General features: G+C 43.2%; 4 protein-coding genes across 4 annotated transcripts in view; all 4 read right to left on the reverse strand.

Annotated features, from left to right (window-relative positions):
• The window catches only part of LOC125728593 (lectin-like), a 41,449-nt gene that overhangs the window by 11,893 nt on the left and 2,448 nt on the right, over positions 1 to 27,108 (reverse strand). The window lies entirely within an intron of this gene.
• LOC125728597 (lectin-like) lies at positions 4,817 to 6,849 on the reverse strand. Its single transcript, XM_049005493.1, has 6 exons — positions 6,788 to 6,849; positions 6,348 to 6,447; positions 5,931 to 6,040; positions 5,658 to 5,798; positions 5,403 to 5,514; positions 4,817 to 5,036 (listed from the first exon to the last, which is right to left on the reverse strand). Exons 1-6 carry the CDS (start codon positions 6,788 to 6,790, stop codon positions 4,951 to 4,953), a joined length of 552 nt encoding a protein of 183 aa, XP_048861450.1. The 5' UTR covers positions 6,791 to 6,849; the 3' UTR covers positions 4,817 to 4,950.
• On the reverse strand, positions 14,176 to 16,527 carry LOC125728595 (lectin-like). The gene is made up of 6 exons (XM_049005491.1): positions 16,469 to 16,527; positions 15,636 to 15,730; positions 15,275 to 15,393; positions 15,002 to 15,142; positions 14,753 to 14,864; positions 14,176 to 14,400 (listed from the first exon to the last, which is right to left on the reverse strand). The coding sequence occupies exons 1-6, from the start codon at positions 16,510 to 16,512 to the stop codon at positions 14,324 to 14,326; spliced, it is 588 nt and encodes a 195-aa protein (XP_048861448.1). The 5' UTR covers positions 16,513 to 16,527; the 3' UTR covers positions 14,176 to 14,323.
• LOC125728599 (lectin-like) lies at positions 17,615 to 19,932 on the reverse strand. The gene is made up of 6 exons (XM_049005495.1): positions 19,871 to 19,932; positions 19,431 to 19,530; positions 19,014 to 19,123; positions 18,741 to 18,881; positions 18,486 to 18,597; positions 17,615 to 18,119 (listed from the first exon to the last, which is right to left on the reverse strand). The coding sequence occupies exons 1-6, from the start codon at positions 19,871 to 19,873 to the stop codon at positions 18,034 to 18,036; spliced, it is 552 nt and encodes a 183-aa protein (XP_048861452.1). The 5' UTR covers positions 19,874 to 19,932; the 3' UTR covers positions 17,615 to 18,033.

Below are 27,108 nucleotides of genomic sequence, written 5' to 3' on the forward strand. Positions count from 1 at the left end.
AGAGGGGATTTATAATTTTTCTACCACACAGCCAGGGAAAGGGTCAGGACATGAGACAAGCAAATATCCAGCAGGAAATGGCAAGGTCACAGAAAAAGTTGTATAATTGTGATTACACACTGATCTCATGTACATTTTGAAACAGATCTTATGTTACAGGTCCTTGCCTGGTGTATGTCAGAGAAAAAACACGTGGTAAACGTAGATTTCCTGCACCTTTGAAATGTGTTACACCAGCAACCCCAATTTGCATTTTTACTCACTCCCAAAACCCATGAACAAAGCTCCTTTGGTGGGGGGGGGGGGGGGGTGAGGAGCTCAGGCTGAGGCTGTTAATGGCAGGTTTAGGGAAACGCTCGATACCTGTGCCTGTGGCAGGTCAGCCAGGACTTTGCTCATGAATGTCTGAGACCGAGGAACTGTTCACCAACCCACCCCCCTCAGATCCGGATCGGGTTGTAGGCACTGCGTAGAATCAATTTGGTAAAGATCTGAGCTGCTTCTGCCCAGAGTGGATGAGTAGGGGTGGTTCCCACCATTTCACCGTGATGGTGTTCAGGACCCGATAATCGATATATGGCTGCAGACCTCCGCCTTCCTTCTTTACAAAGAGGAATCTGGAGGCGCCCAGAGGGTTGGGCAGGCATATACCTCGAATGGGGAAACTAGACACGGGAGATACCAACTATCATGTGGGAGAACGGAGCGACACCATCAGAGAGGCTTAGAGGGGTTACTGCACAGATGACACTGACCAGACTGGGGAGCAGAGGACAAGCAGACACTAATATACTAAGGGAATAACAGCGTCAGACAGGAGGCAGGTGTGATTAAATGAGCCAATAATGTATCAGTTAAACAAGAACAGTCATACACATGATATAGTTTTTTTATTTTGCATGAGCTCAGTGAAGCATTTTAAAATTGTGATTCTTTACTCATTTTGCATGAATCTTCATGCGTTGCCTGATTTTTATAAGCGATGCAGTAGCGTGTTTCCATCATTCTTCAGTCTCCCCCCTCAAGCTGCCATTTGAAGGCGCAGATGAAAGGTTTCCGTTTGATGCACCAATCATCATTCCATTCCCCCAAGTCTGAAAGAAACATCACACATGCTGAAGCAAACCCTCTTTATACCACTATAGACTCCCGTTTTATGCCAATTTAAAGACAATTTGTTTTTTCCAAAGCACTACTGAAGTTCCACTGGAAACACCAAGTATGCAAAATTCAGAAACCTTTATCTCTCCATAAAAACAGGATTACAGTCAGGTGAGGAGATGCCTTGTCCGGCAAAGTTTGTTCTTTAATGTTCCTGCTGGGAAAAGTCACTTTGGACAAAGGAGTATTTCAAGTAGATTTGGTCAATCACAGTATAATAAATGTTCTGCATGTAACCATTTTCTGTGATTCCCTCTGCCTACATCACTCTTCTCCCATCTACACCACTCTCCATTCTCTTACCTTTCCAGTTCATCTCCACACAGTTCTCATGATTTCCAGCATCATCTGGTTGACCTGGAACCCAATTCTCAAAATCCCAAGGAGAATCATCTGTCCAGACGAATGTACTCGACTGTTAGGGGAGAGTGAGAGAGCGATATCACAGTTGCAGACGCACAGGTCACTAGTCTGATATTACCATCCCTGGCTCACAGTAACATTACAAGGCACATGGACGTCCCTGCCCTGTTCCCACATCTCCCTGCGCTCCATCACCTGATCACTTTTACCGCCCAACCAGGTCCTTGGTGAGGAGGGGTTGTATTCCAACACGACAGCCAAGACATCCGCATTTGTTTGTTCATCGTGCACAGAGATCAGGTGACCCCCTGAAGCTGCCTGCCTGCAAGCAGACTGGTACACAAAGGAACAATTAATCTGAATGCAGTATAGAAGCAATACAGATGTTGGCTCTGATACTGTTAGAATGAAATGCTTACAGATCTGCTACAAAATGAGGCACCTGGAGGACGGTTTGGGCTTTACCTCAGCATCGGCAAAGGAGCTTGGTGTGTTGAAGTACTTTGCACAGTAGGGGCCCACTTTTTGCCAGTAGCGTTGACCACCACACTGCTTTGGGAAGTGGTGACCTACATCCACAGAGACATCGTCAAGGGGAGCAGAGAAAACAATCCCATGGGGCTGTGCTATAACCCTGAGAATCCTGTTCTCTGACATTATCTAATCATACAAACATGTCTGGGAAACAGCCTTTAACCAGGACTGAGGTAATGTATGGAATCAAACTGAGCTAAACAAATCATTTGGATTTGGTCCTGAATACCCCAGACTTATGTCTGACCCTCCCCCCAATGGCCTGCAAGTGATCAGGATGGCTTTCAGAAAACTGACCATCATCCATTGCAGCAGGCATGGCACACAGGCAGAGGAGTGCAATCCCCAGCAAGCTTGGAGTCCTCATGTCTTGGTTCAGTCCCACAGCACCTCTCTGCAGAGAGAATTAGAGGTTACAGTTCCTTTATGATGATCAGACAACACATGCTTGGTAATTGGCATTATACAGCTAAAAAAAAAACCCAATGCTGAGAATTACAGCACTATTGCCACTGGAAACAGCAAAGTATTATTTGTGTGCAAGTGGTTCAAGTTTATTATACCATCTCAGAAGAGACTGCCTGACGGCATAAATGGAGACAGCTCCCTCTAGTGGTACGTGGAGTTGTCACGAACCGTCGTTTGAGAACCACAGGTGTACACGATCAGCAGGAGTTGACACTGAATAGACAGCACTTAATATGAAGCCACCTGGGCAAGTACCGATAAGGATAGAAGTTAAAATTAAAATCCCTGAACAGAAGCAAATTCATACAGGTTCCACCCACAAATGGCAAATGGACTGCATTTATATAGCGCTTTTCTACTCCTACGAGTACTCAAAGCGCTTTACATTTCATGCCTCACATTCACCCATCCACACACTCATTCACACACCGGTGGCAGAGGCTGCCATGCAAGGTGCCAACCTGCTTACCGGGAGCAATTTGGGGTTCAGTGTCTTGCTCAAGGACACTTTGATGGGGTCAGGAGGAACCAGGGCTCGAACCGGCAACCCTCCAGTTGCCGAACGAAAGCACTACCTCCTGTGCCACCATCTTCCCACAGACGTATCACAAAAGAACGATCACGTCAATGGACCCTGTACGGCCGGAGCCCACGCCAAAACTGAGGAATAATGCAACCGGAAGCAAGAGAGCCAATGTTCCCCAATATATGTAGGGCTCTGGCAAGCCCGCCACTTCTGCCTACTCCGCAGGTACCACTACCCCCGCTAATTCTGAAACTCCTACAGTTCAACTGAGAAGGGCGGGAGGACTGCCCTATAAGACTGAGTCAATACAGCAACATAAAAGAAAACGCCATCCGCGTACTATACGCAGAATATCGACAACTCGCCTTTAAAGATCTGTGACTCTACTTTCCTTCGTTTTCTGGTTCATTCTGTACTTTTCTTTATATACTTTTGTTACCCCCTATTGTTCCGATTCCCGTGTGTGCCACGCCCCCTCGTTTGCCTCGTGTGGAATCCGCGTGTCTTCAGCTGTTTCTAGTTGTGTTGATTAGTTTGGTGTATTTAAGTCCGTGTCTGTGTGTGTGTCTCCTTAGTCCGGTCATTGACGGCGTTCTGTGGTATGGAGTTAGAACCCTGCCAATACGTCACAAATGCCCCACGATCTGTAAACAAACCGGATGTAATTTATAAATAACGAGCAATCCGCAAACGTGCACATCATGCTGTACAAATACAAAACATACGTCTCACACAAACACAATGCGCTCTGCAAATACAAAACACTGCTGTCAAACCAACACAATGCGTTTAGCTAATACAAATGCAGCTAGCAAAAACGAAAAGAGCGTCTTCCACAAGTATAAAGACAGAATAAAACCAATAAGAAATGTTTCATCATTGTTATTGGTGATTTTTTACATTTTCTACAAGTACACAGCAAGGTAAAACATTTGTGGATCCCGTGACTTTTGGCACCGTTATTCCACGCGAATAGGATGAGCTCCCAGGCAGCAGGTGGCGCCAGAGGGGAGCAGCGTCCAATTCAGCTCATTCAACCTTCGATTCGTGGAGATCTATCGTCCTACCGGAGATCGGGGAGAGCGGAGCGTCACGTATGAGCGGTCAACAGATAAATATTTTTATCTATCAGATATCATATTTCAACATAGTTAACTCTAATAACGACGTGTAACGTGAAAATAATCATTTTAAGCGTGTTGTAGACACTGCAGTTAGTTGATGTTTGTGCTATGCAAACTTGCACATGATGATTTTTTAAAATCCAGCATATGTATTTTTAATTAACAACTAAAGTAATAGTAGTCACGCCGGACTAACGTAGGGCGTGATCTCGGATGGTCTCGAAATAAAATCCCGAGTCCGCATTGTTCGAGTCCATGACAAGACAGAGTACAAATACAACCACTTTGAGGGGTTACTGCACAGATGACACTGACCAGACTGGGGAGCACATGACAAGCAGACACTAATATACAGGGACTAACAGCGTCAGACAGGAGGCAGGTATGAGTAAATGAGCGGGATGACAGGGGACGGTCGAGGGGCCGAAACGGAGCACAGACAGACAGACCCTGACACTAATGTAAGAACTGCCAATAATGTAATACTTTTTCCCCTTTCTTATTGCAATAAAAGTTGATTATGTAACAACTTACCAGTAATGTACTACAATTTGAATACAAATATCATAACTGCATTCTGCATAATGTACCAGCCAATAATGTATCAGTTAAACAAGAACACAGTCATACACATGATATAGTTTTTTTTATTTTGCATGAGCTCAGTGAAGCATTTAAAAATTTTGCGATTCTTTACTCATTTTGCACTTTGCATGAATCTTCATGTGTTGCCTGATTTTTATAAGCGATGCAGTAGCGTGTTTCCATCATTCTTCAGTCTCCCCGCTCATGCTGCCACTGGAAGGCGCAGATGAAAGGTTTCTGTTTGATGCACCAATCATCATTCCATTCCCCCAAGTCTGAAAGAAACATCACACATGCTGAAGCAAACCCTCTTTATACCACTATAAACTCCTGTTTTATGCCAATTTAAAGACCAGTAGTGCTTTGGAAAAAACAAATTAAGTTCCACTGGAAACATTCAGTATGCAAAATTCAGAAACCTTTATCTCTCCGTAAAAACAGGATTACAGTCAGGTGAGGAGATGCCTTGTCTGTCAGAGTTTGTTCTTTAGTTAATGTTTCTGCTGGGAAAAATTCACTTTGGACAAAGGAGTATTTTAAGTAGATTTGGTCAATATATTGTACTCTAATAAATGTTCTGTTAATAACCACTTTCCCCTACATCACTCTTCTCCCATCTACGCCGCTCTCCTGTCTCTTACTTGTCCAGTTCATCTCCACACAGTTCTCATGATTTCCGCTGTTACTTGGTTGACCTGCAACCCATTTCCAGAAATTCCAAGAAGAACCATCTGTCCAGACGAATGTACTTGACTGTTAGGGGAGAGTGAGAAAGAGCGATATCAGTAGCGGACACACAGGTCACTAGTCTGATATTACCATCCCTGGCTCACAGTAACATTACAAGGCACATGGACGTCCCTGCCCTGTTCCCACGTCTCCCTGCGCTCCATCACCTGACCAAACCTTTGACCGCCCAACCAGATCCTTGGTGAGGAGGGGTTGTATTTCAACACGATGGCCAAGACATCCGCATTTGTTTGTTCATCGTGCACGGAGACCAGGTGACCCCCTGAAGCTGCCTGCCTGCAAGCAGACTGGTACACAAAGGAACAATTAATCTGAATGCAGTATAGAAGTAATACAGATGGTGGCTCTGATACTGTTAGAATGAAATTCTTACAGATCTGCTACAAAATGAGGCACCTGGAGGACGGTTTGGCCTTTACCTCGGCATCGGCGAAGGACCTTGGTGTGTTGAAATACTTTGCGCACACCTGGCCAATTTGGGTCCAGTCCTTGTATTGTCCAACACACGCGTTTGAGGGGTGTTGATGGTCTGGTGAAGCACAGAAAACATAATGATTCCATGGGGCTGTGCTATGATCAAGAGTCCTAATCTGTCTGAGTGTCATCATACTGAATTCTCTCTCTGAAGTTACGATGATGGTAGAATGACAAAGGTTTTGGGAAACAGCCTTTAACTAGGACTGTTGAGATGTATGGAATTCTCAAACTGAGCTAAACAAATCATTTGGGGCCTGTTTGGATTCAGTCCTCATTGCCCCAGGATGGTCACATGTCTCACCCCCCCAATGGCCTGTTTAAGTGACGGTCAGAATGGCTTTATCAGGAAACTGACTGACCATCATCCGTTGCAGCAGGCATGGCAAACAGACAGAGGAGTGCAACCCCCAGCAAGCTTAGAGTCCTCATGTCTCGGCTCTTCAGTCCCACAGCACCTCTCTGCAGAGAGCAAACCGATGGTTACAGTTACGTTAAATAATAATCCCTAATATCGTGTTGGTTAAACATCACGCAATTGTTGATGATACTTAGTTACAAAATGAAATAATTAAATGTTATGTAATTTAGTTCAAAATGTTACTTATTATAGTGATTGTCAAAATGCTGTGAATTATGGCACCATTGCCACTGGAAAGACCCTGAAAGAAGGCAGGAATGTTTTGTAGGTCAGTGGTTCTCAAATTGTTTACGATGTGTATGACCTCAGAAAAAGATTATGGCTGACAGCATAAATGGAAATAACTGCACAGAGCACTAGAGGGAGGAACCTCTCACGTACCATTGTTTGAGAACCTCAGGTCTATGCGATCAGGAGGAGTCCACACTGAATACAGAGCACCTAATGATATTTAAGCCACAACAGGTAAGTGCCAACAAAAACAATAATTACACGTGTATATTCTTAAATGGAAACAAATATGTTAAACATTAAACACTCATATAGTAATAAACATCACTCTATTAATCCCTGTGGGGAAATTGTCTTTTACCCCTCCCTCAACTTGCTCTTTGCGGACACATTCATACACACATACATACATACATACTGCAATGACGACGTAACAGGCGCATCACAAACGAATGAGCACTTTAATGGACCCATTTCGGCTGGAGCCCACGCAAAAACCCAAAAAGGAAGACAATGCAATCAGAAGCAAGAGAGCCAGACACAATTAATGTTCCCCAGAAAAAAAAAAAAAAAATATATATATATATATATATATATATATATATATATATATATATATATGGTTGTGTGGAGCCCGCCACGTCTTGTGCCCACTCTGCACGTACCACTTTCCACTATATTTCCGAAATTCCCAGAGATGGGCTGAAATGGGTGGGAGGACAGTCCTATAAAAAACGCTACAATACAAACATCATACAAAAAATCATATGTGTGATATAAGCGGGATTTAGAGAAATCAAAGACTGACCTTTCAAGATCTGCGACTCTTTCCTTTTCCTCTGGTTCATTCTGCACCTTTTTATATACTTTTGTTACGCCCCTATTGTTCCGATCCCCGTGTGTGCCACGCCCCCTCATTTGCCTCGCGTGGAATCCCGTGTCTTCAGTTGTTTCTAGATGTGTTGATTAGTTTGGTGTATTTAAGTCCTTTAAGCGTCTGTGTGCCTTTCGTTAGTCTGGTCATTGACGTCGTTCTGTGCTAATAAGTGTGTTGTTCCTGAATAAACCCCGTGTTCAAACGACTGCTCCGTAAACCCCACCTATGCGTCTGATTGCGGAGGAATACCTCAGCCTGACAGAAGAGGTTTTATTATTTACTGGCTGACACAGCCCTAGGTCCCGGGGGGGGGCTGCAAAGTTAAGGGAAGTATTGGAGGCGATTTTATGGAGTTAGAACCCTGCCAATACGTCGCGAATACACAGAACACGTTTCACAAATGCCCTGCGATCTGTAAACAAACCGGATGTAATTTATAATTATTATAAATAATTTATAATAAATATTAATTTATTGTAGCCTAATCAATCATTCAGCCTTCGATTCGTGCAGCTCTAATTTTCTACCTGAGATCAGGAAGAGCGCGGTTTGCGGAGCGTAAACGTATGAGCGGTCAACAGGTAAATATTTTTATCTATATTATGGAATATTATTTTGCACTCCATAACGCATATACGATGCAATTATTAGGACTCTATTAAGAAGCTGATGTAAACCGTGTAGAGTGTGAGCTTGTAACCTTCAGAGAATGCAGACCAATTTCTGCTGCAGCCAATGTGATGGAAAACAAGTATGAATTAGCATTTTGTGTTACCTTAGATGTTTCTGTATCTGTTAGCTGTCTCTGGTATATGAATATGTACGTTTTTAGTGCTGCAGCTTATCACTGTGTTGAAGGAGAAACAAATCATCAACCCTCTAGCCAGACAATGTGCAACAAGCTGAAGCTGCCAAGGTTTGCTACTGAAGGAAGGGATTCGCTTGAGTTGGCCAAAAGTTCACGACTGGATATTTAAAAAACCGAGTAGAGATCGTCGCGACACAATTATGTTCAGCCGAGGGACTAAACAGTAAAAGAAATGATTGACAAACTTATCATCTAGGGCCGTGAATCAAGAGAGAAAACAACGATGGGGAATGGTTAAGGGAATGGTGATGCATGCTTACGTGACGAGATATTTTGTTACACGATAAGAAAATGTAGAAAATGAGTGTAAAACAGTATTGGACACTTATTTAGGGCGTCCAGCCTTGGCTGTAACCTCCCTGTTGAAATAAAGACTGAATCTGAAGATCTACAGAGGCGGCTCCAGACTCCTGATTGCCAGGGAAAGAAAAAAACACAACAATATAGTGTCATATTTCAACATAGTTAACTCTAATAACGACGTGTAACATGAAAGTAATCATTTTAACCGTATTGTAGACAACAGTTAGTTGTTGTTTGTGCTATGTAAACTTGCACATGACGATTCTTTAAAATCCAGCATATGTATTTTTCATGTTAGAGAGTTTAACGGTAATATGCTCTAATGTTTGCAAACGTTTTTGCACATAATCGCTAGAAATTGTTACTAACTAACGGGAGCACTAAAATACTGCGTAGTACTACTGACAGCCACCAATATGCCTATGTCAGGGAGGACACTTTTAGCTACTTCACATTTTACCTGCTAGTATATAAAACTGAAAACTGTGCAGGTGGAGTTCGTTGTGACAGCTCTGGTTTAAAGGAACCCAGGGTTTTAGCTTGCGCTATACTAACAGGAAGACTGTTCCATATTCTAACTATACACTCTGTGTACAGAAGTGCTTTCTCAAATTCATTTTAAATTGTTCTCCCGCTAATTTCCACTTATGGCCACGAGTTATTTGGGGGTTATATGGGGCATTTAAACTAATATTGAAAGGTTTTAAAGTGAGACATGTTTAAACAATCTTATGTGCTTAATTAATGTCTTATTTTCAAAACGTCCATTGTCGGAAGTAAGAACTGGGTAAAAATCAGCAAAAAAGTAAAAAAAAAAAAAAGTCACCTTTCTTTGTTTTACCTGCATCGGAGGCGTGTAGTGCCGCCCTCACCTAAAGATCGCTGTATTCGCATTATCAATGGCCTGCATTACCGCGAATGGTAATTAGATGAACAACAACGCAACGGTGAAACGTGATCCAGATACATCCCCAACAGTGCCATAAAGGGGGGGATGTGGCCAGGTGTGAATAGCTCATGCATACACATGATAGCTCCGACATATTCATTTTTGTCTTATTTATTTCTCCAGCAGAATGTTGCAACTACACCAAGAATTTACTGTTTCCTAGTATTGTAGTCAAGACCACCTAATCCGAAATCAAAGTCTTGAACCACTGTGTCGAGACCAAGACTCTAAAGGGCCAAGACCGAGACCAGGTGGACCCGAGACCGAGACCGGACGCACATTTTACACCACATGTTTAGCTTTATCTATAAAAGTGCTGTCACTTCAGATATAACTTTAAAAAATTGTAAAAAATATTTTCATATAAATTGAAAATGAAGAAATACTCGTTTTGAGCCTATTTGGACTCATTTTGGCCTCTAAAATTATCTGCGTTTGGCATCTCTGGAGGACAGCTACATTTCCCACAATCCCCCGTATCACGTCAATGGTGCGATGGATGCGCGTCCGGAATAAACAATAAAAATATCGTGTAATTGGCTGTATTGTCATTAGAACGCTGGTTGTTGTTATCTATCAAATAAAATATGAGTTTTGTCAGCAATAAAATTAAATATTTGACTGAACTGTAGCGCGTGCTGGAGCTCCACGTGAGAGTGGCGAGCGCATGCACACACCGAGCGAGTTTGTTTACCTCGCGAAAAACGCCACTCATGCATTTTTACGCAGCTACTTCTGTAATTGTGCGCACAATTACTCACAAATACTTTTACATACAGAAGAATCAATATTATTATCTGCATGTGTTTGGTTTCTGTGCGTTACAGTACTTCCGAATTATGACAAATAAAAAAATGGTAGTCATGCAGGATTAACGTTAATATTTTCAGAGTCGTGATCTCGGATGGTCTCGAAATATAATCCCGAATCCGGTTTGTCCGATTCCATGACAAGACCGAGTACGAATACGGCCTATTCCGAGAACGAGACCGGACCCGAGTACTACAACCCTACTGTTTCCTTTTTATAGTTCTGGGTCTAGTTTGTTCATGTTGATTAGTTTAATTCTTCATTGCCTGCAGGGTGTGAAAGTTCCATATAGTGCGATTGAGGAACTAGGTTAGTGTTTATTTTCATGGGTTAGAAAGTATACATTGGTTTTATCTTTATTCCTTTTACTTCCAGAAATCGGACTGTGCCCCCGTAGAAACGGCTGCAAGGAACCTGCTTTCCCTTATAACGGGGACAGTCAATCAAAGGCCGCAGGGCACAGTTCAAACCCAAGTTCAGGTTCTAACTAATGGTCAGTCTGTGAGCTGTGGAAAGAATATTTCACATTGGTAGGCCCCGGAGGGAAGGCATAGTGGGTGTGTTATGTCTTAGGCCTTAGGCAGGTCTGATTGTGACTCCTCACGCAGTGAAGGTGGAAGGAGTCGACGCATGGGTCCGCCAAGCCCACTGCAGACGCATGTCCGATCCTGGTGGTTCTTTCAAGACTGGCCCCTCAGAGGGTCACAACTGTGTTGCCTTTTCGTGGTAACCATTTTTGTTGTGATAGTTATATTTGGGATCGATGCTATAAAGTTCTGGAGATCCCCTTTCTCCCCACCTGTACACTGTAAGGTTTATGCCCACTCTTCTTTCATTGGTGACCTTTGTTAGCGGCGCCACCATGTTTCACGTTTCTCTGTGGTCTTAAGGGTTATGCTGATTTCTGTCTTTCAAAGGGTAAAGTTGATTGGTAGTGTTATCTAGCTTTTCTTGTCCCTCCTTATGCTAGGTGCCCAAAGCGCAGATGTCTTTGGCTGTGTGTGCATATTCACGCAGCAGACGGTCTCTTAGTCAAACTGAGCAATGGTATTGGGGTGTTTATTCCATCCATTGGACTGGCAGACCTTCAGACTGCAGTATAGAAAGTGGCTAATCAGAGACTTGATACTGTGAAGGCCATTAATGGTAAATCATCTGCAGTTAAGCATGTAGCTCTGCAAAACCATATGGCGTTAGATCTCCTATTAGCTGAGAAAGGTGGTGTTTGTGCTATCGTGGGAAGAGGATGTTGCGTGTACATCCCTGATTCCTCTCAGGCCGTGCAGGATCTGGAGGACGTGATGCACGAGCAGATGTCTGAGATACACGAAGAGCACGGCCTGTTTGAGTACAGCTGGGACTATTGATTCTCCTCACTGATTCCGGGATTATCTGGGGTATTCAGGCCATTAGTATTCAGTATATTGCTTTTGCATGTAGTGTTTCTACTAATAATATTGCTGTTTAGGTGTTATTCTTGTATTCTGTCTTCCCAGACAAAGTCTGGTATGTTCCTGCGGGCTTCCCCTGCTCCACGGGTGGATGATCTTCCCTTACCTGCTTGGCTCTACGACCCACAGCCCCAGGTTATCATCAATGTGACCAGCAATAGTAACTCCACTGGTGACACATGTTCCGTCCAACCACCATCGGTCCGCTTCACCTCGTTACACTTTCATCCAGTAGATTACGGGGATGTGGATGCTGATTATCTGTGAACAGCGTGGGTCTCGCGTGTTCAAAAGGGTGGCGTGTGGAAGGAAAATAGGACATTGGTAGGCCCAGGAGGGGAGGCATATTGGGTCTCTTATGTCTTAGGTCTGAGGCAAGAGATTGTTTTGAATACTGTGTGTCCTCGTCTCATGATAGCTGCCTGCGGTTGGTTCCGCAGACCCTGAAGAGAGATCAGACTTTGGAGAGACAGACAGCGGAGTGAGGTGGGGGAGAAACCGCCTGCAGGAAGAGATTCGAAGCTGCCCCAACTGGTGCACAAAGAGTTGCAATTATAAAGTAGTCGCAGTAGGCCATACGCAACATGTTATGCGGTAGTACAAATATATAAGTAACTGTTATGTTAATCATGTTAATCATATGTTAGCCATGTATGTACAGTGATTCAATGACAATATGTCAATACGTCAATCATTAAAGGACAACCAAATATTTACAGTGATTCAATGACAATACGTCAATACGTCAATCAGTAATCAAAGGACAACCAAATATTTACAGTGATTCAATGACAATATGTCAATCAGTAGTCAAAGGACAACCAAATATTTACAGTGATTCAATGTCAATATAATCAATACCTATATTCATATCTCAAGTAGGAGCCTAGCAGTCGAGACATGTTCTGGTAAATTGTGCAAAATGGGTGGATTTTATCAGCCGAGAAGGTGAACCAATAGAGCAGGAGAATTGTGTTATACGTTTGAGCCTGTTTTGTTGGTCTTTTGTGACCTTATCTGGAACTGAGAACTATGCTTTATCAACTGGTTGCTCTCAGTGCTGGGGTACTGTGACGGAGCGCTTTGCTGGAGGGCTCGAATAAAAGAGATACCTTTGCTTACCAACTGAAAGGTCTGGAGATTTATTCTAAGTGGCTTCACTGGAGTTATGAGAGGATTTATAATTTTTCTACCACACAGCCAGGGAAAGGGTCAGGAAATGAGACAAGCAAATATCCAGCAGGAAATGGCAAGATCACAGAAAGTTGTATAATTGTGATTTGTTACACGCTGATCTATCATGTACATTTTGAAACAGATCTTTTATATGTTATTTACAGGTCCTTGCCTGGTATATGTCAGAGAGAACACGTGGTAAACGTAGATTTCCTGCACCTTTGAAATGCGTCACACCAGCAACCACAATAAAACACCGATTTGCATTTTTACTCACTCCCAAAACCCATGAACAAATCTCCTTTGGGGGGGGTGGGGGGTGAGGAGCGCAGGCTGAGGCTGTTAATGGCAGGTTTAGGGAAACGCTCGATACCTGTGCCTGTGGCAGGTCGGCCAGGACTTTGCTCATGAATGTCTGAAGAACTGTTCAGCAACCAGCCCCCCTCTCAGATCCGGATCGGGTTGTAGGCACTGTGCAGTATCAATTTGGTAAAGATCTGAGCTGCTTCTGCCCAGAGTGGATGAGTAGGGGTGGTTCCCACCATTTCACCGTGATGGCGTTCAGGACCCGATAATCGATATGTGGCTGCAGACCTCCGCCTTCCTTCTTTACAAAGAGGAATCTGGAGGCGCCCTGAGGGTTGGGCAGGCATATTATACCTCGAACGGGGGAAACCAGACACGGGAGATACCAACCATCACGGGGGAGCACGGAGCAACACCATCAGAGAGGCTCAGAGGGGTTACTGCACAGATGACCAGACTGGGGAGCACAGGACAAGCAGACACTAATATACAGGGACTAACAGCATCAGACAGGTATGATTAAATGAGCAGGATGACAGGGGACGGTCGAGGGGCCGAAACGGAGCACAGACAGACTGACACTAATGCAAGAACTGCCAATAGAGTAATACTTTTTCCCCGCCATTCTTATTGCAATAAGTTGATTATTGCACAACTTACCAATAATGTACTACAATTTGAATACAAGTCATAACTGCATCAGCCAGTAATGTAATAACCATTATTGTATCAAAATAATGACGATATTGGCTGCAACACGATGCATTTAAACTATTTAATAAGAACGCAATCATATGGTTGGTATTTAGTTCGTTTTTATTTTGCACGAGTTTAGCGAAGCATTTCAAAATTTTGCATGAATCTTCCCCGCTTATCTTCATGTGCCATCTGATTTTTACAAGCCGTGCCGTAGAGCGATTCCAGCATTTCAGTCTTCCGGCTCCTGCTACCACTTGTGCCATTTGAAAGCGCAGATGAAAGGCTTCTGTTTGATGCACCAGTCATCATTCCATTCTCCCAAGTCTGCAAGAAGTCACACATGCTGAAGCAAACCCTCTTTACAATAAGAGCATAAACTTGTTATATAAAAATTGGCAAATTTCTAAACACTACTGAAGTTCCACTAAAAAAGAAAAAGTAAAATTCAGAAACTTTTAAACAGGATTACAGTCAGGTGAGGAGATGCCTTGCCCGGCAGAGTTTGTTCTTTAGTTAATGTTTGCTGGGAAAATTCACTTTGGACAAAGGAGTTGAGGTAAATCTGGTCAATCACAGTATAATAAATGTTCTGCAAGTAACCATTTTCCATGATTCCCTCTGGCTACTTTCCCCTACATCACTCTTCTCCCATCTACACCACTCTCCATTCTCTTACCTTTCCAGTTCATCTCCACACAGTTCTCATGATTTCCGGCATTATCCGGTTGATCTGGAACCCATTTCTCAAAATCCCAAGGAGAACCATCTGTCCAGATGAATGTATTCGACTGTTAGGGGAGAGTGAGAGAGCGATCAGTTGCAGACACAGGTCACTAGTCTGATATTACCATCCCCGGCTCACAGTAACATTACAAGGCACATGGATGTCCCTGCCCTGTTCCCACGTCTCCCTGCTCTCCATCACCTGACCAAACCTTTGACCGCCCAACCAGATCCTTGGTGAGGAGGGGTTGTATTCCAACACGATGGCCAAGACATCCGCATTTGTTTGTTCATCGTGCACGGAGACCAGGTGACCCCCTGAAGCTGCCTGCCTGCAAGCAGACTGGTACACAAAGGAACAATTAATCTGAATGCAGTATAGAAGTAATACAGATGTTGGCTCTGATACTATTAGAACGAAATTCTTACAGATCTGCTACAAAATGAGGCACCTGGAGGACGGTTTGGGCTTTACCTCAGCATCGGCGAAGGAGCTTGGTGTGTTGAAATACTTTGCACAGTAGCGGCCCACTTTTTGCCAGTAGCGTTGACCACCACACCGCTTTGGGAAGTGGAGATCTACATCCACATTGTCTAGGGGAGCAGAGAAAACAATCCCATGGGGCTGTGCTATAACCCTGAGAATCCTGTTCGCCGACATTATCTAATCATACAAACATGTCTGGGAAACAGCCTTTAACCAGGACTGAGGTGACGTACAGAATCAAACTGAGCTAAAACAAATCATTTGGATTTGGTCCCGAATGGCCCAGGCTTATGTCTGACCCTCCCCCCAATGGCCTGCAAGTGATCAGGATGGCTTTCAGAAAACTGACCATCATCCATTGCAGCAGGCATGGCAGACAGGCAGAGGAGTGCAATCCCCAGCAAGCTTGGAGTCCTCATGTCTTGGTTCAGTCCCACAGCAACTCTGCAGAGCAAATTAGAGGTTAGTTCCTTTATATGATTATCCCCCCCAATACTATGGTGATTAGACACCACATGCTTGGTATTTTGCATTATACAATAAAAAAAAAAAAAAACCAATGCTGAGAATTACAGCACTATTGCCACTGGAAAAACAGCAAAGTAGTATTTGTGCACAAGTGGTTCAAGTTTATTATACCATCTCAGAAGAGACTGCCTGACGGCATAAATGGAGACAGCTCCCTCTAGTGGTACGTGGAGTTGTCACGAACCGTCGTTTGAGAACCACAGGTGTATACGATCAGCGGGAGTTGACACTGAATAGACAGCACTTAATATGAAGCCACCTTGGCAAGTACCGATAAGGATAGAAGTTAAAATGTGCATCCCTGAACAGAAGCAAGTTCATAGATCTTCCACCCACAGACGTATCACAAAAGAACGATCGCGTCAATGGACCCTGTTCGGCCGGAGCCCACGCCAAAACTGAGGAATAATGCAACTGGAAGCAAAAGAGCCAATGGTCCCCAATATGAAGGGCTCTGGCAAGCCCACCACCACTTCTGCCTACTCCGCAGGTACCACTACCCCCGCTAATTCTGAAACTCCTACAGTTCAACTGAGAAGGGTGGGAGGACTGCCCTATAACACTGAGTCAATACAGCAACATCATTTAAAAAAAAAAAAAAAAAAAAAAAAAAAACCCCATCCGTGTGCTATAGTCAGCATTTCGACAACTCGCCTTTGAAGATATGTGACTCTTCTTTCCTTCGTTTTCTGGTTCATTCTGTACTTTTTTATATACTTTTGTTACCCCCCCATTGTTCCGATTCCCGTGTGTGCCACGCCCCCTCGTTTGCCTCGTGTGGAATCCGCGTGTCTTCAGCTGTTTCTAGTTGTGTTGATTAGTTTGGTGTATTTAAGTCCGTGTCTGTGTGCGTGTGTCTCCTTAGTCCGGCCATTGACGGCGTTCTGTGGTATGGAGTTAGAACCCTGCCAATACGTCACAAATACACAGAACACGTTTCACAAATGCCCCACGATCTGTGAACAAACCGGATGTAATTTATAAATAACGAGCAATCCGCAAACGTGCACATCATGCTGTACAAATACAAAACATACGTCTCACACAAACACAATGCGCTCTGCAAATACAAAACACTGCTGTCAAACCAACACAACGCGTTTAGCTAATACAAATGCAGCTAGCAAAAACGAAAAGAGCGTCTTCCACAAGTATAAAGACAGAATAAAACCAATAAGAAATGTTTCATCATTGTTATTGGTGATTTTTTACATTTTCTACAAGTACACAGCAAGGTAAAACATTTGTGGATCCCGTGACTTTTGGCACCGTTATTCCACGCGAATAGGATGAGCTCCCAGGCAGCAGGTGGCGCCAGAGGGGAGCAGCGTCCAATTCAGCTCATTCAACCTTCGATTCGCGGAGCTCTATTGTTCTACCGGAGATCGGGGAGAGCGCGGGGTGCGGAGCGTCACGTATGAGCGGTCAACAGATGAATATTTTTATCTATCAGATATCATATTTCAACATAGTTAACTCTAATAACGACGTGTAACGTGAAAATAATCATTTTAAGCGTGTTGTAGACACTGCAGTTAGTTGATGTTTGTGCTATGCAAACTTGCACATGATGAATTTTTAAAATCCAGCATATGTATTTTTAATTAACAACTAAAGTAATAGTAGTCACGCCGGACTAACGTAGGGCGTGATCTCGGATGGTCTCGAAATAAAATCCCGAGTCCGCATTGTTCGAGTCCATGACAAGACAGAGTACAAATACAACCACTTTGAGGGGTTACTGCACAGATGACACTGACCAGACTGGGGAGCACATGACAAGCAGACACTAATATACAGGGACTAACAGCGTCAGACAGGAGGCAGGTATGAGTAAATGAGCGGGATGACAGGGGACGGTCGAGGGGCCGAAACGGAGCACAGACAGACAGACCCTGACACTAATGTAAGAACTGCCAATAATGTAATACTTTTTCCCCTTTCTTATTGCAATAAAAGTTGATTATGTAACAACTTACCAGTAATGTACTACAATTTGAATACAAATATCATAACTGCATTCTGCATAATGTACCAGCCAATAATGTATCAGTTAAACAAGAACACAGTCATACACATGATATAGTTTTTTTTATTTTGCATGAGCTCAGTGAAGCATTTAAAAATTTTGCGATTCTTTACTCATTTTGCACTTTGCATGAATCTTCATGTGTTGCCTGATTTTTATAAGCGATGCAGTAGCGTGTTTCCATCATTCTTCAGTCTCCCCGCTCATGCTGCCACTGGAAGGCGCAGATGAAAGGTTTCTGTTTGATGCACCAATCATCATTCCATTCCCCCAAGTCTGAAAGAAACATCACACATGCTGAAGCAAACCCTCTTTATACCAATATAAACTCCTGTTTTATGCCAATTTAAAGACCAGTAGTGCTTTGGAAAAAACAAATTAAGTTCCACTGGAAACATTCAGTATGCAAAATTCAGAAACCTTTATCTCTCCGTAAAAACAGGATTACAGTCAGGTGAGGAGATGCCTTGTCTGTCAGAGTTTGTTCTTTAGTTAATGTTTCTGCTGGGAAAAATTCACTTTGGACAAAGGAGTATTTTAAGTAGATTTGGTCAATATATTGTACTCTAATAAATGTTCTGTTAATAACCACTTTCCCCTACATCACTCTTCTCCCATCTACGCCGCTCTCCTGTCTCTTACTTGTCCAGTTCATCTCCACACAGTTCTCATGATTTCCGCTGTTACTTGGTTGACCTGCAACCCATTTCCAGAAATTCCAAGGAGAACCATCTGTCCAGACGAATGTACTTGACTGTTAGGGGAGAGTGAGAAAGAGCGATATCAGTAGCGGACACACAGGTCACTAGTCTGATATTACCATCCCTGGCTCACAGTAACATTACAAGGCACATGGACGTCCCTGCCCTGTTCCCACGTCTCCCTGCGCTCCATCACCTGACCAAACCTTTGACCGCCCAACCAGATCCTTGGTGAGGAGGGGTTGTATTTCAACACGATGGCCAAGACATCCGCATTTGTTTGTTCATCATGCACGGAGACCAGGTGACCCCCTGAAGCTGCCTGCCTGCAAGCAGACTGGTACACAAAGGAACAATTAATCTGAATGCAGTATAGAAGTAATACAGATGGTGGCTCTGATACTGTTAGAATGAAATTCTTACAGATCTGCTACAAAATGAGGCACCTGGAGGACGGTTTGGCCTTTACCTCGGCATCGGCGAAGGACCTTGGTGTGTTGAAATACTTTGCGCACACCTGGCCAATTTGGGTCCAGTCCTTGTATTGTCCAACACACGCGTTTGAGGGGTGTTGATGGTCTGGTGAAGCACAGAAAACATAATGATTCCATGGGGCTGTGCTATGATCAAGAGTCCTAATCTGTCTGAGTGTCATCATACTGAATTCTCTCTCTGAAGTTACGATGATGGTAGAATGACAAAGGTTTTGGGAAACAGCCTTTAACTAGGACTGTTGAGATGTATGGAATTCTCAAACTGAGCTAAACAAATCATTTGGGGCCTGTTTGGATTCAGTCCTCATTGCCCCAGGATGGTCACATGTCTCACCCCCCCAATGGCCTGTTTAAGTGACCGTCAGAATGGCTTTATCAGGAAACTGACTGACCATCATCCGTTGCAGCAGGCATGGCAAACAGACAGAGGAGTGCAACCCCCAGCAAGCTTAGAGTCCTCATGTCTCGGCTCTTCAGTCCCACAGCACCTCTCTGCAGAGAGCAAACCGATGGTTACAGTTACGTTAAATAATAATCCCTAATATCGTGTTGGTTAAACATCACGCAATTGTTGATGATACTTAGTTACAAAATGAAATAATTAAATGTTATGTAATTTAGTTCAAAATGTTACTTATTATAGTGATTGTCAAAATGCTGTGAATTATGGCACCATTGCCACTGGAAAGACCCTGAAAGAAGGCAGGAATGTTTTGTATGTCAGTGGTTCTCAAATTGTTTACGATGTGTATGACCTCAGAAAAAGATTATGGCTGACAGCATAAATGGAAATAACTGCACAGAGCACTAGAGGGAGGAACCTCTCACGTACCATTGTTTGAGAACCTCAGGTCTATGCGATCAGGAGGAGTCCACACTGAATACAGAGCACCTAATGATATTTAAGCCACAACAGGTAAGTGCCAACAAAAACAATAATTACACGTGTATATTCTTAAATGGAAACAAATATGTTAAACATTAAACACTCATATAGTAATAAACATCACTCTATTAATCCTTGTGGGGAAATTGTCTTTTACCCCTCCCTCAACTTGCTCTTTGCGGACACATTCATACACACATACATACATACATACTGCAATGACGACGTAACAGGCGCATCACAAACGAATGAGCACTTTAATGGACCCATTTCGGCTGGAGCCCACGCAAAAACCCAAAAAGGAAGACAATGCAATCAGAAGCAAGAGAGCCAGACACAATTAATGTTCCCCAGAAAAAAAAAAAATATATATATATATATATATATATATATATGGTTGTGTGGAGCCCGCCACGTCTTGTGCCCACTCTGCACGTACCACCTTCCACTATATTTCCGAAATTCCCAGAGATGGGCTGAAATGGGTGGGAGGACAGTCCTATAAAAAACGCTACAATACAAACATCATACAAAAAATCATATGTGTGATATAAGCGGGATTTAGAGAAATCAAAGACTGACCTTTCAAGATCTGCGACTCTTTCCTTTTCCTCTGGTTCATTCTGCACCTTTTTATATACTTTTGTTACGCCCCTATTGTTCCTTTCCCCGTGTGTGCCACGCCCCCTCATTTGCCTCGCGTGGAATCCCGTGTCTTCAGTTGTTTCTAGATGTGTTGATTAGTTTGGTGTATTTAAGTCCTTTAAGCGTCTGTGTGCCTTTCGTTAGTCTGGTCATTGACGTCGTTCTGTGCTAATAAGTGTGTTGTTCCTGAATAAACCCCGTGTTCAAACGACTGCTCCGTAAACCCCACCTATGCGTCTGATTGCGGAGGAATACCTCAGCCTGACAGAAGAGGTTTTATTATTTACTGGCTGACACAGCCCTAGGTCCCGGGGGGGGTGCAAAGTTAAGGGAAGTATTGGAGGCGATTTTATGGAGTTAGAACCCTGCCAATACGTCGCGAATACACAGAACACGTTTCACAAATGCCCTGCGATCTGTAAACAAACCGGATGTAATTTATAATTATTATAAATAATTTATAATAAATATTAATTTATTGTAGCCTAATCAATCATTCAGCCTTCGATTCGTGCAGCTCTAATTTTCTACCTGAGATCAGGAAGAGCGCGGTTTGCGGAGCGTAAACGTATGAGCGGTCAACAGGTAAATATTTTTATCTATATTATGGAATATTATTTTGCATTCCATAACGCATATACGATGCAATTATTAGGACTCTATTAAGAAGCTGATGTAAACCGTGTAGAGTGTGAGCTTGTAACCTTCAGAGAATGCAGACCAATTTCTGCTGCAGCACAATGTGATGGAAAACAAGTATGAATTAGCATTTTGTGTTGCCTTAGAAGTTTCTGTATCTGTTAGCTGTCTCTGGTATATGAATATGTACTTTTTTAGTGCTGCAGCTTATCACTGTGTTGAAGGAGAAACAAATCATCAACCCTCTAGCCAGACAATGTGCAACAAGCTGAAGCTGCCAAGGTTTGCTACTGAAGGAAGGGATTCGCTTGAGTTGGCCAAAAGTTCACGGCTGGATATTTAAAAAACCGAGTAGAGATCGTCGCGACACAATTATGTTCAGCCGAGGGACTAAACAGTAAAAGAAATGATTGACAAACTTATCATCTAGGGCCGTGAATCAAGAGAGAAAACAACGATGGGGAATGGTTAAGGGAATGGTGATGCATGCTTACGTGACGAGATATTTTGTTACACGATAAGAAAATGTAGAAAATGAGTGTAAAACAGTATTGGACACTTATGTAGGGCGTCCAGCCTTGGCTGTAACCTCCCTGTTGAAATAAAGACTGAATCTGAAGATCTACAGAGGCGGCTCCAGACTCCTGATTGCCAGGGAAAGAAAAAAACACAACAATATAGTGTCATATTTCAACATAGTTAACTCTAATAACGACGTGTAACATGAAAGTAATCATTTTAACCGTATTGTATACAACAGTTAGTTGTTGTTTGTGCTATGTAAACTTGCACATGACGATTCTTTAAAATCCAGCATATGTATTTTTCATGTTAGAGAGTTTAACGGTAATATGCTCTAATGTTTGCAAACGTTTTTGCACATAATCGCTAGAAATTGTTACTAACTAACGGGAGCACTAAAATACTGCGTAGTACTACTGACAGCCACCAATATGCCTATGTCAGGGAGGACACTTTTAGCTACTTCACATTTTACCTGCTAGTATATAAAACTGAAAACTGTGCAGGTGGAGTTCGTTGTGACAGCTCTGGTTTAAAGGAACCCAGGGTTTTAGCTTGCGCTATACTAACAGGAAGACTGTTCCATATTCTAACTATACACTCTGTGTAAAGAAGTGCTTTCTCAAATTCATTTTAAATTGTTCTCCCGCTAATTTCCACTTATGGCCACGAGTTATTTGGGGGTTATATGGGGCATTTAAACTAATATTGAAAGGTTTTAAAGTGAGACATGTTTAAACAATCTTATGTGCTTAATTAATGTCTTATTTTCAAAACGTCCATTGTCGGAAGTAAGAACTGGGTAAAAATCAGCAAAAAAGTAAAAAAAAAAAGTCACCTTTCTTTGTTTTACCTGCATCGGAGGCGTGTAGTGCCGCCCTCACCTAAAGATCGCTGTATTCGCATTATCAATGGCCTGCATTACCGCGAATGGTAATTAGATGAACAACAACGCAACGGTGAAACGTGATCCAGATACATCCCCAACAGTGCCATAAAGGGGGGGATGTGGCCAGGTGTGAATAGCTCATGCATACACATGATAGCTCCGACATATTCATTTTTGTCTTATTTATTTCTCCAGCAGAATGTTGCAACTACACCAAGAATTTACTGTTTCCTAGTATTGTAGTCAAGACCACCTAATCCGAAATCAAAGTCTTGAACCAGTGTGTCGAGACCAAGACTCTAAAGGGCCAAGACCGAGACCAGGGTGACCCGAGACCGAGACCGGACGCACATTTTACACCACATGTTTAGCTTTATCTATAAAAGTGCTGTCACTTCAGATATAACTTTTAAAAAATTGTAAAAAATATTTTCATATAAATTGAAAATGAAGAAATACTCGTTTTGAGCCTATTTGGACTCATTTTGGCCTCTAAAATTATCTGCGTTTGGCATCTCTGGAGGACAGCTACATTTCCCACAATCCCCCGTATCACGTCAATGGTGCGATGGATGCGCGTCCGGAATAAACAATAAAAATATCGTGTAATTGGCTGTATTGTCATTAGAACGCTGGTTGTTGTTATCTATCAAATAAAATATGAGTTTTGTCAGCAATAAAATTAAATATTTGACTGAACTGTAGCGCGTGCTGGAGCTCCACGTGAGAGTGGCGAGCGCATGCACACACCGAGCGAGTTTGTTTACCTCGCGAAAAACGCCACTCATGCATTTTTACGCAGCTACTTCTGTAATTGTGCGCACAATTACTCACAAATACTTTCACATACAGAAGAATCAATATTATTATCTGCATGTGTTTGGTTTCTGTGCGTTACAGTGCTTCCGAATTATGACAAAATAAAATAAAAATAAAAAAATGGTAGTCATGCAGGATTAACGTTAATATTTTCAGAGTCGTGATCTCGGATGGTCTCGAAATATAATCCCGAATCCGGTTTGTCCGATTCCATGACAAGACCGAGTACGAATACGGCCCATTCCGAGAACGAGACCGGACCCGAGTACTACAACCCTACTGTTTCCTTTTTATAGTTCTGGGTCTAGTTTGTTCATGTTGATTAGTTTAATTCTTCATTGCCTGCAGGGTGTGAAAGTTCCATATAGTGCGATTGAGGAACTAGGTTAGTGTTTATTTTCATGGGTTAGAAAGTATACATTGGTTTTATCTTTATTCCTTTTACTTCCAGAAATCGGACTGTGCCCCCGTAGAAACGGCTGCAAGGAACCTGCTTTCCCTTATAACGGGGACAGTCAATCAAAGGCCGCAGGGCACAGTTCAAACCCAAGTTCAGGTTCTAACTAATGGTCAGTCTGTGAGCTGTGGAAAGAATATTTCACATTGGTAGGCCCCGGAGGGAAGGCATAGTGGGTGTGTTATGTCTTAGGCCTTAGGCAGGTCTGATTGTGACTCCTCACGCAGTGAAGGTGGAAGGAGTCGACGCATGGGTCCACCAAGCCCACTGCAGACGCATGTCCGATCCTGGTGGTTCTTTCAAGACTGGCCCCTCAGAGGGTCACAACTGTGTTGCCTTTTCGTGGTAACCATTTTTGTTGTGATAGTTATATTTGGGATCGATGCTATAAAGTTCTGGAGATCCCCTTTCTCCCCACCTGTACACTGTAAGGTTTATGCCCACTCTTCTTTCATTGGTGACCTTTGTTAGCGGCGCCACCATGTTTCACGTTTCTCTGTGGTCTTAAGGGTTATGCTGATTTCTGTCTTTCAAAGGGTAAAGTTGATTGGTAGTGTTATCTAGCTTTTCTTGTCCCTCCTTATGCTAGGTGCCCAGAGCGCAGATGTCTTTGGCTGTGTGTGCATATTCACGCAGCAGACGGTCTCTTAGTCGAACTGAGCAATGGTATTGGGGTGTTTATTCCATCCATTGGACTGGCAGACCTTCAGACTGCAGTATAGAAAGTGGCTAATCTGAGACTTGATACTGTGAAGGCCATTAATGGTAAATCATCTGCAGTTAAGCATGTAGCTCTGCAAAACCATATGGCGTTAGATCTCCTATTAGCTGAGAAAGGTGGTGTTTGTGCTATCGTGGGAAGAGGATGTTGCGTGTACATCCCTGATTCCTCTCAGGCCGTGCAGGATCTGGAGGACGTGATGCACGAGCAGATGTCTGAGATACACGAAGAGCACGGCCTGTTTGAGTACAGCTGGGACTATTGATTCTCCTCACTGATTCCGGGATTATCTGGGGTATTCAGGCCATTAGTATTCAGTATATTGCTTTTGCATGTAGTGTTTCTACTAATAATATTGCTGTTTAGGTGTTATTCTTGTATTCTGTCTTCCCAGACAAAGTCTGGTATGTTCCTGCGGGCTTCCCCTGCTCCACGGGTGGATGATCTTCCCTTACCTGCTTGGCTCTACGACCCACAGCCCCAGGTTATCATCAATGTGACCAGCAATAGCAACTCCACTGGTGACACATGTTCCGTCCAACCGCCATCGGTCCGCTTCACCTCGTTACACTTTCATCCAGTAGATTACGGGGATGTGGATGCTGATTATCTGTGAACAGCGTGGGTCTCGCGTGTTCAAAAGGGTGGCGTGTGGAAGGAAAATAGGACATTGGTAGGCCCAGGAGGGGAGGCATATTGGGTCTCTCATGTCTTAGGTCTGAGGCAAGAGATTGTTTTGAATACTGTGTGTCCTCGTCTCATGATAGCTGCCTGCGGTTGGTTCCGCAGACCCTGAAGAGAGATCAGACTTTGGAGAGACAGACAGTGGAGTGAGGTGGGGGAGAAACCGCCTGCAGGAAGAGATTCGAAGCTGCCCCAACTGGTGCACAAAGAGTTGCAAATATAAAGTAGTCGCAGTAGGCCATACGCAACATGTTATGCGGTAGTACAAATATATAAGTAACCGTTATGTTAATCATGTTAATCATATGTTAGCCATGTATGTACAGTGATTCAATGACAATATGTCAATACGTCAATCAGTAATCAAAGGACAACCAAATATTTACAGTGATTCAATGACAATATGTCAATACGTCAATCAGTAATCAAAGGACAACCAAATATTTACAGTGATTCAATGACAATATGTCAATCAGTAGTCAAAGGACAACCAAATATTTACAGTGATTCAATGTCAATATAATCAATATCTATATTCATATCTCAAGTAGGAGCCTAGCAGTCGAGACATGTTCTGGTAAATTGTGCAAAATGGGTGGATTTTATCAGCCGAGAAGGTGAACCAATAGAGCAGGAGAATTGTGTTATACGTTTGAGCCTGTTTTGTTGGTCTTTTGTGACCTTATCTGGAACTGAGAACTATGCTTTATCAACTGGTTGCTCTCAGTGCTGGGGTACTGTGACGGAGCGCTTTGCTGGAGGGCTCGAATAAAAGAGATACCTTTGCTTACCAACTGAAAGGTCTGGAGATTTATTCTAAGTGGCTTCACTGGAGTTATGAGAGGATTTATAATTTTTCTACCACACAGCCAGGGAAAGGGTCAGGAAATGAGACAAGCAAATATCCAGCAGGAAATGGCAAGATCACAGAAAGAGTTGTATAATTGTGATTTGTTACACGCTGATCTATCATGTACATTTTGAAAGAGATCTTTTATATGTTATTTACAGGTCCTTGCCTGGTATATGTCAGAGAGAACACGTGGTAAACGTAGATTTCCTGCACCTTTGAAATGCGTCACACCAGCAACCACAATAAAACACCGATTTGCATTTTTACTCACTCCCAAAACCCATGAACAAATCTCCTTTGGGGGGGTGGGGGGTGAGGAGCGCAGGCTGAGGCTGTTAATGGCAGGTTTAGGGAAACGCTCGATACCTGTGCCTGTGGCAGGTCGGCCAGGACTTTGCTCATGAATGTCTGAAGAACTGTTCAGCAACCAGCCCCCCTCTCAGATCCGGATCGGGTTGTAGGCACTGTGCAGAAACAATTTGGTAAAGATCTGAGCTGCTTCTGCCCAGAGTGGATGAGTAGGGGGGGTTCCCACCATTTCACCGTGATGGCGTTCAGGACCCGATAATCGATATATGGCTGCAGACCTCCGCCTTCCTTCTTTACAAAGAGGAATCTGGAGGCGCCCAGAGGGTTGGGCAGGCATATTATACCTCAAACGGGGAAACCAGACACGGGAGATACCAACCATCACGGGGGAGAACGGAGCGACACCATCAGAGAGGCTTAGAGGGGTTACTGCACAGATGACCAGACTGGGGAGCACAGGACAAGCAGACACTAATATACAGGGACTGACAGCATCAGACAGGTATGATTAAATGAGCAGGATGACAGGGGACGGTCGAGGGGCCGAAACGGAGCACAGGCAGACTGACACTAATGCAAGAACTGCCAATAGAGTAATACTTTTTCCCCGCCATTCTTATTGCAATAAGTTGATTATTGCACAACT

This window comes from Brienomyrus brachyistius, unplaced genomic scaffold, assembly GCF_023856365.1.
Source record: "Brienomyrus brachyistius isolate T26 unplaced genomic scaffold, BBRACH_0.4 scaffold343, whole genome shotgun sequence".
Lineage (NCBI taxonomy): Eukaryota > Metazoa > Chordata > Actinopteri > Osteoglossiformes > Mormyridae > Brienomyrus > Brienomyrus brachyistius.